Genomic DNA, 13,605 nt, shown 5'->3' on the forward strand with positions numbered 1-13,605 from the left:
GCTCCTTCTTTATTAAGGAATTACTGCTTTAGAATAAATTCCCAGAAGTAGAAGCATAGGAATATTTTTAAGTAAGGCAGGCAGATTTTTATTTTTAAAGAAACAGTTTGTTTATTATTATTATTATTTAGTTATTTTTAAAGAAATAGGAAAAGGAGATATGGAGCAACTTATTTTACTTTAGAAACTATGAAGTAATACTGAAAAATTTCAGAAATAGTATAAGGTCAGGGAGACTTGGGTGGAATTTCCTTGGGACAATTTTTTCTGGCACTTGACAGAAATCATAAAAACTAATCCAATTGTGAACAAACCATAAGTCATAAATCATGCCCCAGATGGATACACCTGTTTTTTCTTCAAGGAAGCTTTATTCAGAATGATGAAAGGTTTCTATTCACATTCTTTTTCTCCATCTCTTCATTCCTCTCTCCCTCCTTCTCCCTCTTCCTCCTCTCTCCTTCTTCCCCGCCTCCACTCTGGGGCTACCCTCTCCAAATATGGCAAGCCAGCCCCAGTGATTAATACCGTAATTCAAAATGACAAAAAATATCCTCCATCATGAGCTATTCTGTTTTGAGTAGGAGCCTGGCAGGGCACACACAGGATGTTCATGCTTATCCAGGTAGTAGCCCTCCTTGGTAAGACACATGCTACACTAGTGCCTACTTAATATTAAAAAATGACTCACAAAAATTCAGCTTTCAACATATTTTTATTTGAGACACAATTGTATTAAAATAAAACAAGGGACTTTCCTGGTGGCGCAGTGGTTAAGAATCCACCTGCCAATGCAGGGAACATGGGTTTGATCCCTGGTCCAGGAAGATCCCACATGCCGTGGAGCAACTAAGCCCATGCGCCACAACTACTGAGTCTGCGCTCTAGAGCCTGCGAGCCACAACTACTGAAGCCCTCATGCCCTAGAGCCTGAGCACCACAACTACTGAGCCCACGCGCTGCAACTACTGAAGCCCGTGTGACTCTAGGGCCCGTGTGCCACAACTACTGAGCTTGCGTGCTGCAACTACGGAAGCCCACGCACCTAGAGTCCGTGCTCTGCAACAGGAGAAGCCACCGCAATGAGAAACCTGCGCACTGCGACAAAGAGTAGCCCCCACTCGCTGCAACTAGAGAAAGCCTGCATATGTAGCAATGAAGCCTCAATGCAGCCAAAAACAAAACAAAACTATTATTGTCACTAACAAAAATCCTACTAGAGGAAAGACAGTATCTTTCTGCAGTAGCAAAGCCAGTGGAGCTGAATGATACATCCCAACCCAATTCTCCGTAACATCCCAACCCATATTCTCAGAATATGGCAGGGTTTATCTCTGTAATAGTTAGTTACAAGGTTATGTCTTCTCAGAATCTCCTTGAGAAACTAAGACCGCCCATGAAAGGAGAAAGGGGGAAGGATGACAGGAGTGTTAACTAAGATATGGCTGGTTTTGAGACTGTTTTTCCTGTGGCTCAAATTCTGCCAATTAGCAAGGAGCTGTTAATGGATCCACAACAAAACCCTCTTCACTTCATAACCTAACTTATAAAGTAGTCAACAAACACATTTTCAAATTCATTTCACACAGTAAAAAAAACAGATAATCACATCAACAAAAGACAAAAACCACAAGATCGGGGCTTCCCTGGTGGCGCAGTGGTTGAGAGTCCGCCTGCCGATGCAGGGGACACGAGTTTGTGCCCCAGTCTGGGAAGATCCCACAGGCCGCGGAGCAGCTGGGCCCGTGAGCCATGGCTGCTGAGCCTGTGCGTCCGGAGCCTGTGCTCCGCAAGGGGAGAGGCCACAACAGTGAGAGGCCCACGTAACAAAAAAAAAAAAAAAAAAAAAAAAAAAAAAAACCCACAAGATCATCTCAATAGATGCAGAAAAAGCATTTGATAAAATTCAACATCCATTCATGATAAAAACTCCTACCAAAGTGGATATAAAGGGAACATATCTCAACATAATAAAAGCCACTTATGACAAAGCCACAGCCAACATAATACTAAACAGTAAAAAGCTGAAAGCCTTCCCACTAAATTCTGGAACAAGACAAGGATGCCCACTCTCATCACTCTATTCAAATAGTACTGGAAGTCCTAGCCACAGCAATCAGACAAGAAAAAGAAATAACACATATTCAAATTGGTAGGGAAGAGGTAAAATTGTTATTATATGCAGGTGACATGATACTCTATATAGAAAACCCTAAAGACTCCACACAAAGACAATTAGAACTGATAAATGAATTCAGCAAGGTAGCAGGATACAAGATTAATATACAGAAACCTGTTGCATTTCTTTACACTAACAATGATATTATCAGAAAGACAAAGTTTAAAAAATCCCATTTAAAATCACATCATGTGAAGACCAGATACTATAAAACTCTTAGAGGAAAACGTAGGCAGAACACTCTCTGACATAAATTGCAGCAAGATCTTTTTTGATCCACCTCCTAGAGTAATGAAAATAAAAATAAAAATAAACAAATGGGACCTAATGAAACTTAAAAGCTTGTGCATAGCAAAGGAAACCATAAACAAAGCGAAAAGACAACCCACAGAATGGGAGAAAATATTTGCAAATGAAGTGAACAACAAGGGACTAATCTCCAAAATATACAAACAGCTCATGCAGCTCAATATAAAAAAAACCAAACAACCCAATCAAAAAATGGGCAGAAGACCTAAATAGACCCTTCTCCAAAGAAGACAAACAGATGGCCAACAGGCATATGAAAAGATGCTCCACATAGCTAATTAGAGAAATGCAAATCAAAACTACAATGAGGTATCACCTCACACCAGTCAGAATGGCCATCATCAAAAATTCTAAAATAGGGCTTCCCTGGTGGTGCAGTGGTTGAGAATCTGCCTGCTAATGCAGGGGACACAGGTTCGAACCCTGGTCTGGGAAAATCCCACATGCCACGGAGCAACTAGGCCCGTGAGCCACAACTACTGAGCCTGCGCGTCTGGAGCATGTGCTCTGCAACAAGAGAGGCCGCCATAGTGAGAGGCCCACGCACTGTGATGAAGAGTGGCCCCCGCTCGCCACAACTGGAGAAAGCCCTCGCACAGAAACAAAAGGCGCAACACAGCAAAAATAAATAAATTAATAAACTCCTACCCCCAACATCTTCTAAAAAAAAAAATTCTAAAATAATAAATGCTGGTGAGGGTGTGGAGAAAAGGGAACCCTCTTACACTGTTGGGGGGAATGTAAATTGGTGCAGCCACTACAGAGAGCAGTATGGAGGTTCCTTAAAAAACTAAAAATAGAACTACCATATCATCCAACAATCCCACTCCTGGGCAGATATCTGGAGAAAACCATAATTCAAAAAGATACATGCACCCCAGTGTTCACTGCAGCACTATTTACAATAGCCAGAACACGGAAGCAACCTAAATGTCCACCGATAGATGAATGGATAAAGAAGATGTGGTACATACATACAATGGAATATTACTCAGCCATAAAAAAGAACAAAATAATGCCATTTGCAGCAACATGGATGGACCCAGAGACTGTCATACTGAGTAAAATAAGTCAAACACAGAAAGACAAATATCATATGATGTCTCTTATATGTGGAATCTAAAAAAAAGGGTACAAATGAACTTATTTACAATACAGAAGTAGAGTCACGGATATAGAAAACAAATTTATGGTTACCAGGGGATGGGGAGGGGGATAAACTGGGAGATTGGGATTGACATATATACAACATCTTATAATAAACTATAATGGAAAAGAATTTTTAAAAGAATGTAGATACATATATTTATACATATATATGTATAGATATATACATCTATACATAACCAATTCACTTTGCTGTACACCTGAAACTAACATGATAAATCAACTGTACTTCAATAAAAAAAAAAAACCAGATAATCAGATAAAAGAGCCAGAAGATTTAGAAGATTAGAGGAGAAAGTGTGCAGGTATAGTGAGAAAAAAATAAGGAAAAAGTATTATGGTTCAGGCACTAATACTTCTGAAAAAGGAAAAAGTACAGTAGCAGGGATTTTTGCATACCCACACGCAAAAAGGAAACAGGCTGCCCAGTTTTTCTCTTGATGCAACAAGATCAGAATGGCGGGGGTTGAGGGGTGTTGAGGGAGCACTCAGTGAATATATGCACACAGTACAGGAAGGGCCTAGGTCAGCAAGGGGTGAGAAACCCACAAAACTTGTCCAGGTCAAGGGGCTGGAAGGGGGTCTGGGGCTGAAAAATTTCTGGTGTCTGCTGCTCAGATAACTGAGAATGAGAATCTGGAGAAAACTAGGTCCTGAGAGATTCCAAATTTGTCAGGAAGTAATAGCCAGAAGAATAAATGAACCCTTGGCAAAAATTTCACAAGCCTAAAGGATTAAAGGGAAGATTTTAAAACAAAAACCAAAAGAAAGCAACCGAGCAAAAAACCTTAAAAACCAAACCAAAACAAAACAAAACAAAAATATGGATGAAGGGAAACAGAACTGCTTGGGTTTCTGTCCTTGGTTATGCAAGGCTCTTCTCTGTTGCTGCCCACACCCCACGCCTCTACCTTGGGATAAGAGCTAAGTAAGTTCCAACCTTCTGTAAAGTAAGCCTAAGAGTTTTCCTTGGGGATAAAAGGCAGCAAAGAGGAGTCCAAGAGCTTGGCTCACTTAGCCTTCTCAGTCAGCTGTTCTACAGAAAGCCACCGGCTTGCAGGGGTTGAAATGCTGTAATATTGACTAGAAGCGGGGAAATGGTGCCGGTAGAGAAAGGAGCACCTCAGTCTTTCTAAAGTCAAACCTTACGTGTGGGGATACCTAATTGGACCTTCATTCCCTGGGCTCAAAGAGAACACTCCTCCTTTCACAAAGCAGGATTGGCAGCAATTAATTGCCAGTGGCTCAACTCCTCGTACTGTAAATGTGCCAGTACCCAATTAACAAGCCTTCATGCTCCTCCCGCCAACAATTCAGAGGTTCGTGATACAGAAAGGATGAAGTACTTAAACCAAGCAGTACAAGCTTCTCCTTCTCTAAGGTGAGAAAGGGGAATAAATTGATGACATTCCTTTCCACTTCTGAAATTGCTGAAGGTCCACATTACCTACTCTTGAATGCAATATATATATGTTTTCAAAAGAATGAAAAATGCTACTGACGACCCCATGCGTTTGCAACTCTGCAGGCATTTCAGGCAAGACAAGAGTAATATATGATACAATTTCTTCCTCCTGTGGATGCAGACTTGCTTGACCTACCTTAGTGAAAACAGTACAAACTAAAATTTTAGTACAAACGATTGCTGCTAGTCAGTCATCCCTTATTAGAAGATCTGCAGTGCATACCTTTCTCTTACTCTCCCTAATGTATTGAGCAGAAGTTTGAACTCCAAGTCCTCTCCTAAAAGAAATGCCTAGCAATTAACTATTCTGAATGTACAAGAAGTTCCTACCACCCTTCCAGAGCTATCCATGGCCTTCAGCATGAGAATCAAGCTCCTAAGCATGGCATATAAGGTCAAATGTAACTTGTCTGGATCTGAAGACTTCACTTTGCCCCATTTTTCAGCAATGCTTGCAGTTCCCAACATGTCATGCCAAATGCCTATGTGCGACACTGCACAAAGCCCACTCCCACTCCTAGGGCTTCAAAGTTCAAGTTCAAAATTCCTCCCACCATGTCCACCCACTCTCCATGTTAGACCATAAAGCCTGAGATCCTGTTCACTAGCAGCAATTTATTGCCACTGCCTATGACTGGTGAACAACAAGAAAAAGAATTCCCCAGCCAACACAACTTCAGGATCCTCCCTCCAGCATATACCTGAATTTCCTAAGGCCTAAGTTTGAGTTTTTATCATCTTCCAGAAGACCGTCAGGCCTAAATCTACAATAGTTCTAATTTTACTGGTCCAATTTTATTGATCATATTATCCTGTGGTGTGCTAGAGCCAGGTCATACGCCGACTGTGTTCATCTCTGCCAACTCTGTGTTCATCTCTGTCAACTCTGTTCATCTCTGCCAACTCTGTGTTCAGTGACTTCATGTTGGTAGCTTGAAATTGGTCACGGTGGTAGTATTTATACCATGAAAACTGGCAAAGACTACAACTCAGGGCTTGACTTTGTTTTCTGGGGGAAAACCCAGTTGTGAACCATTTACCACACCACACTGTTATCCCTACAATGATCTATACTTCCTCTCCTTTAAAACCCAACCTCTTTTTCTTCCAAATATTCAATTCAAATGATCAGAAAGTCACCTGTACACTCAATCATTTCATGTTTTGTTCCCTATACCTCCTGCAGGAGAGGCTACATAAATTTTTAGGATCTGGTGCAAAATGAAAATGTGGGCTTCCATGTTCAAAAATTAAGAATTTCAAGATAACGAGAGCAGAGCATTAAACCAAGAACAAGGCCTTTCTAAGTGTGGGGACTGCACAGGTCACATGCCCATAAAGTGATCCCTGACCTCCTACTCTTATTTATTTATTTTTTTTGGCCATACCACATGGCACGTGGGATCTTAGTTCCCCGAGCAGGGATCAAACCCAAGCCCCATGCATTGGAAGCTCGGGGTCTTAACCACTGGACCACTGGGGAAGTCCCTGACCTCCTTTTTTTCCCTTTTTTTTCAAACATTCACAGAATTTTTTAAAATTAATTAATTTATTTTTTATATTTATTTTTGGCTGTGTTGGGTCTTCGTTTCTGTGTGAGGGCTTTCTCCAGTTGTGGCGAGCGGGGGCCACTCTGCATCGCGGTGCACGGGCCTCTCACTGTCGCGGCCTCTCCCGTTGCGGAGCACAGGCTCCAGACACGCAGGCTCAGTAGTTGTGGCTTGCGGGCCTAGCCGCTCCGTGGCATGTGGGATCTTCCCGGACTGGGGCTCGAACCCGTGTCCCCTGCATTGGCAGGTGGATTCTTAACCACTGCACCACCAGGGAAGCCCTGACCTCCTATTCTTAAGTGTAAGCCTGCCCTCCCCTGAGGATACTGTTTCCCATCTATCTCTGCAATATGATGGCTACTTATTCTCCCACACTTTAGGATTAAAGGTAGGTTGCTATTTTATTTGCTCCCCTTCTCAATGCCTTTGCAAATCATTACTCTTCTATCTTCTCTGTAAAAACCTCTTCACCTTTGCTATCTTGCTGCACAATACTTCAACTCTCATCATAGCTGTCATCTCTCAACTTACTCATTACTCCTCCTACTTTACTGATGGCTTTGACATCTGGATCTCAAAATTCCTCTTCACTGCAAGTCTTGCCTCAAGAGTAAGCAGATTAAGAGGACAGACTCCGGATAAAATCAGACTGCTGGGTTCAAGTCTTGGTACTACCACATATATAGCTATGTTGCCATGTTCCTAAACCTTTCTTTTCCCAAGTTTCCTCATTTATAAAATAAAGATGGTAATAGTAATTCACAGGATTTGTTGCATAGATTAAAAGGGTTGATTCGTGTACAGGGTTCGAAATTGTACCTGACATAGTACTAAGTACATAGTACTTACTAATAGTAGTAAGTACTCAGTAAACATTAGCTACTATTGCTGTGATCATTATCATCATCCTTATTGTCTACATGGATAACTCATTCAACATGTTCTATGAGCTCCCTGTCACCAATAAATTTCTTCTCTGCTCTACCCCAGCAACTCTCTTCCATAGCTTCACCCTAGATCCTCTAATCACCATATCTTCTCCACCTCCAGAATATTAAATTCAAATATCTCACTCTCTGACGACTACCTTCGGTCCTTCCAGCACATTTACCTGTTCCCCTATATCTGCTTCCCATCATCGAAACCTCTGAATGCCAGACTCCTCTACTGAATCTCTTTCAGCCCCTCCTATTTTTGTCTCTTTTCCTTTCTTCTTTTATCTTTCATCCATTCTCTTGACAACAACCTCAGTCTCAACGCCCCAATTTCCTTCTATACAAAATTGGCAAAGTTCTAATCTTGGATGAATCAAACTATCAGCCTTTTCTTGACAGGGTTGCTGAGAGCTACTGAGGAGAGTCATACAACTATAATTATAAATTCATGGTCTCCACCTTCAATGACACCCAGCAATCTTTCTATTTCCTTACCTAGTTTACAATCTTCTACCCCTCACAATGGCCATTTCAAGCCTTTACCACTCTCTCCAGACCTCTCATTTTCCTGCCTACTACCCACCTAACCCCACTCCACCTACCTCTGCTTCTACTTTCAATAAATGATCTATCCCACTTCAGAAAAAATAAGAATGAGATTAGAACTACCACAATGTCCTCCTATCAAACCTAAAAGTCCACCTTAGCCGCATCTATATCCACCCATTTCTTCCTTCCTATCACAATGAAGGAGATGTCTCTCCTCTTGCTTAAGGCTAATCTTGTGCTCTGTGCTCTGGATTCTGTTTTTTAATAAATTTATTTATTTATTTATTTTTGGCTGCATTGGGTCTTCATTGCTGCACGCAGGCTTTTTGTGTGTGTGCGTGTGTCAGGCACTGCCTTTTTAAAAACTTTTTATTTTGCAAAGTTGCAAACATAGTACAGAGTTCCTAAATACTCTTCACCTTGTTTCTCCTAAGGTTAACATCTTACATATGTATTGAAGCCAGAAAATTAACATTCAGGTAGTACTGTTAACTAATCACCTTATTTGAATATTGCCTGTTCTCCACTGTCTTTTTTCTTGTCCATGACTCATCCAGCATCCAACACTGCATTTAGTTGTATCTCCTTTGTTCCCTCCAGTCTATGACAGTTCTGTCTTTTTCATGATCTTGACATATTTGAAGACTACTAGTTTTGTAGAAGGTCCTTCCATTTGGGTTTTTTTTTTAACGTCTTTATTGGAGTATAATTACTTTACAATGGTGTGTTAGTTTCTGTTTTATAACAAAGTAAATCAGCTATACATATACATATATCCCCATATCTCCTCCCTCTTGTGTCTCCCTCCCACCCTCCCTATCCCACCCCTCTAGGTGGTCACAAAGCACCGTGCTGATCTCCCCGTGCTATGTGGCTGCTTCCCACTATCCATTTTACATTTGGTAGTTTATATAAGTCCATGCCACTCTCTCACTTCACCTCACCTTACCCGTCCCCCTCCCCGCATCCTCAAGTTCATTCTCTACGTCTGAGTCTTTATTTCTGTTGCGCGCGGGCTTTTTCTCTAGTTGCGGTGAGAGGGGGCTACTCTTCGTTTTGGTGCGGGGGCTTCTCCTTGTGGTGGCTTCTCTTGTTGCGGAGCATGGGCTCTAGGCACGCCAGCTTCAGTAGTTGTGGCTCGCGGGCTCTAGAGCACAGGCTCAGTAGTTGTGGCACTCGGGATTAGCTACTCCGCGGCACGTGGGATCTCCCGGAACAGGGATCGAACCCGTGTGCCCTGCATTGGCAGGCGGATTCTCAACCACTGCGCCACCAGGGAAGCCCTGTGCTCTGGATTCTAACCTACCTGCCTTATAAGGCATGGTTCTCAAAGTGTGGTTCCCAGACTAGCAGCATCAGCACTCTAGGAACTTGTTACAAATGCAAATTCTCAGGCCCCACTCTAAACCTACTGAATTAGAAACTTTGGAGCTTGGGCCCAGCAATCTGTTTGGAACGAGGCCTCCAAGTGATTCTGACACTTGTTAAAGTTTGAGAACCTCAGCTCTGAGGGAGTATTTATCATTTATCCCCCTTTCCCGTATCTTCAACTGCCTTCTTTAGTGAGATGGTTCCCTTGCCTGAAGAGCCTCCTACTTGATTGCTCCATGTACATTCTTGCACTTCTCCAGTCTACTCACCACACAAAACATATCTGATCATTTCATTCCCTGCTTAAGATAAACTAATACTTTAAGAAGGCCTCAAGGCTCTGCACACCTCTGAAGCCTGTTCTTTCTCCACTAGCTCTCCTGCTCTGTCTGCCAAGCAAGACCAGTCTCTCCCAACTTCCTGATCTTCCAATTTTCTAGGGCATCTAACAAACTTTGAAATTGTTATTCCTTCTGCCTGAATTACTCTTTGCCTGTTTCTTTTCCGAATTCCTACTTCTACTTTAAGTCTCAGCTTAAGCTTTCCTTACTTAGGGTGGCCTAACTTTACCCCTCAGTCTCGATTAGGTCTCTGTTAGATGCTATTATAGCACTCCACTTACCCTCTCATAATGTGCATCAAGCTTATAATTATTTAATTATCATAAATGTCATGTCTATTTTCCTTGTCAGAGTGTAAGCTCCATTAGCGCAGGAATCATGATCTTATTTGCTTATTTGCTATAATATTCCTAGTGCCTTGCTTTTAGTACAGGACCTTGCAGATAGTAAATGTGTAACCAAACCTTTGCATACACTGGATCTTCCTCCAGAATGTTTTTTATTACCTTTAAACCCCTAGTGAAATCCTACACATGCTTCAAGAAACAAGTTAAGCATCTCAGTGAAGTCTTCCTTGTACATACACATCACCTGCCTGCTCAGGAGGATCACTTCTTCTTTTGTGCTCCTACTGTTCCTAAATCAACTAATGCAGTAATTATACACTATCATAAATACCCATCTTCATGCCTGAGTCTCCACTAGACTGTAAACTCCCTGAGGGCACAGATCATGTCTTGTTTACCTTTATATCTCTAGCGCTTAGAAAAGTACCTGACATTTATAATAAATGTCCATAAATGTTTATGGGCATGTTGAACCTAACACTGTATCTCTAATATTGCACTGAAAGGTTTTTTTCTTAATATTAAATCTGGGTTCCAATTCTAACTTTGTTATTCATTAGCTGTATGATCAAATTGTTTAACCTCTTTGGGCCTCAGTTTCCTCACTAGTAAAACGGGGCTAATAATACCTACTTGGAAATATTGCTATGAAAACTAAACAAAATGACATAATATAATGACTAGCACACACAGGGCCTAGCATGTAGTAGCCTCCCTACTATGGCTTCAACTTGATAGAGACAACTAGGACAAAACAAATACAAAAATAAGTCACAGCAATCAAGGGAGAATGAGCACAGAGTGAGTCATTCCTCTTAATCATTCACCCAGGAAGATCAACAATGAAGAAACATAATAAGCAGAATAAACTCTACCGGTGGTATCTCCCTTGGCATACAAAGCTTGGTAAGAATTCACCCGAGACCTCTTGGCTAATGGCCACATCCAGCTCCCCAGCCCGGCAGGTCAGGTCTTAATCTGCAATACCAGGCATGGTTACTTCAGAGTGGAATAGAAACTACCTCATTAGGAATGTGTTTACAGGAGGGAGATGGGGGAGGAGGAGGAGAACTTGACTGCAGCCACATCAATCAAGTGTTTTGAAATCTGGCAGAAAACACTGCAGAATTGTTGATGGAGACTAACACCCACACAACTGCGCTTACCTGTAGCCAAGAACCAGCTTAGACTAGATAATGAGCAGCTTTCTGCTTTTACTGAAACAATGGTCAGACTTACACGGAAAAAACGTCTCTAAGGTCAAATTACCTTGAACATCCGGGCAGCAGCACCTACCAAGATGACACCAAGCAGCTTTACACATACACTCCTCAGCCTATGAGCACCGCGCACAGGCACCAGCTTCATAGCTCGTGTATTTGCCAAACGTAAAAGCAGATTAAACCGTTTCTTTGCTCCTTGTTCATAATATGCTTACCTCTGCAGAGCTAGTGGTATTCAGATCACCTCGCTCATTCATGTTAGAAGGCTGTGTCACTGTAGCTACTTCTTCACTGGGACTCTCTCTCTTCCGAAGCTTCCTGATGAAGCTCTGCTGGTCACTGGAAGATAAAGTAGGTCTGAGTGGAGTTCTGGGTGGGCTCTGCCTCCTCCAAGGTACCCTGCTCCAACCTGGCCCCAGAATATGTGGTACATCATCTTCAGGTAGAAAGTCCAAGTCGTCTGCAATTTGGAATTTTTTTAAAAACACCAGCATAGAATTGGAAGAGTCTGTCCTAGAAGCCTGGCAGCTCTGGGGCCTGCTGCAGTCTGCCTGAATGCACATCCCTTCTAACCACCAAAAGGCATGACAGGCAGAGTCCTGGCAGCAGGCAGCCCAACATGTCTGGAGAGAGGGGGTTCCTTCAAGAAGCCAGAGGTGATTTTCTCCCCCAGATCTCAGGCCAACTCCAAATTGTGTCTTCGCCTGCTGGCACCTGCTCTCCTTGGCATCTAAAAACAAAGAATGAAAACATTTTAAAATAAAATAAAAACAGAGACTACAGCTCTGTAAAGAGTCCTGAATACTAACATTTGAGGGTGTCTGAAGATTGGTTTTTAAGAGGGTGGGGAAAGCTGTCTAGTAAGTGGAATAAAAGACACAAAAGAGAGAGCTTTTTGGCTCAGGATATTTTAGCTTGTAGAAGTACTGCTCCACATTCATCACTGGCTCCCCTCCTCAATGAGTCCCTTGTATGTAGACCTTTTAAACAGAACTCCAGTTCATGAACCAGAAAAAAACAAAACAAAAGAGCTCTTCTGATGGAAGTGTACTGAAGGATGGGGCCAGAGTCCCACCACTTGACCCCACATTCACCTCCAAGGCATTTCTCAGGGACAGTATGAAGATTATGGGACCAGAAGAGCAGCCAGCTGAAGAAGATGGAGTACTCTGCCCACTGAACTGGCAGCAACACAAATTGAGTACTCTTGACCTATTGCAGGATTCAGGTTCATCCATTCTCTAATCAATGGTTTGCCAAAGTCAGGTGGTTTTGCATATCACAGCATCAACCAGAGCAGTAGTCAGTCAAGCTTACCAAAAATTTTAATCATGAGAGGTATTCTGCTAGAATGAACTTCTAAGTTCTAAGCCATGTCATAATAAGAAATACTGGAGGCTAACACAACATTGTAAAGCAACCATACTCCAATAAAAATTAATTTAAAAAAAAAAGAAAAAGAGGGCTTCCCTGGTGGCGCAGTGGTTGAGAGTCCACCTGCTGATGCAGGGGACACAGGTTCGTGCCCCGGTCCAGGAAGATCCCACGTGCCGCGGAGCGGCTGGGCCCGTGAGCCATGGCCGCTGAGCCTGCGCGTCCGGAGCCTGTGCTCCGCGACAAGAGAGGCCACAACAGTGAGAGGCCCGCGTACCGCAAAAAAAAAAAAAAAAAAAAAGAAAAAGAAATAAAGGAAGAGAACTACAACAGTGACCTACTGTGGTTAACCTAAATAACATGGTCCAAAATTTCGTCTCACGTCGCTTACAGATAAACTTCTGAGCCATTGAATGTTTTCAGGCATGGTACTGATTTTCCTGAAATATCACCTCATTTCTGTTTTCTTAGATGAAATAAAGTCAAAGCATGTTCTGAATTAAAGTTTTTATACAGAGTTCATTTTAAGGTCTTAGTTATATAGGTGTCTGTAACCAACTATGGTCAGGGTTATACAAGGCCAGAACCAGGATGAGGCAAGAGAGATGCCTCAGGCACACTCTTAGAGTGCTCACTCTTAGAGTCATATAAGTGCAGGGCTGGCCTACCCCAACCTTTTTAAAAAAAGATTTATTTATTTATTTATTCATTTGGTTGCGTCAGGTCTTAGTTGCAGCATGCGAACTCTTAGCTGCTGCATGTGGGATCTAGTTCCCTGACCAGGGATCGAACCCC

General features: G+C 42.2%; 1 protein-coding gene across 3 annotated transcripts in view; it reads right to left on the reverse strand.

The window, feature by feature from the left end:
* Positions 1–13,605, reverse strand: part of KIAA0319L (KIAA0319 like) — a 108,473-nt gene that overhangs the window by 57,746 nt on the left and 37,122 nt on the right. For all 3 annotated transcript variants that reach the window (XM_082613609.1, XM_082613607.1, XM_082613608.1), the window contains exon 3: positions 11,652–12,166. In XM_082613609.1, the coding sequence (XP_082469735.1) occupies positions 11,652–12,166 (515 nt within the window). The remainder of the gene's footprint in view (positions 1–11,651; positions 12,167–13,605) is intronic.

This window comes from Mesoplodon mirus (genome assembly GCF_964341445.2).
Source record: "Mesoplodon mirus genome assembly, chromosome: 3".
NCBI lineage: Eukaryota > Metazoa > Chordata > Mammalia > Artiodactyla > Ziphiidae > Mesoplodon > Mesoplodon mirus.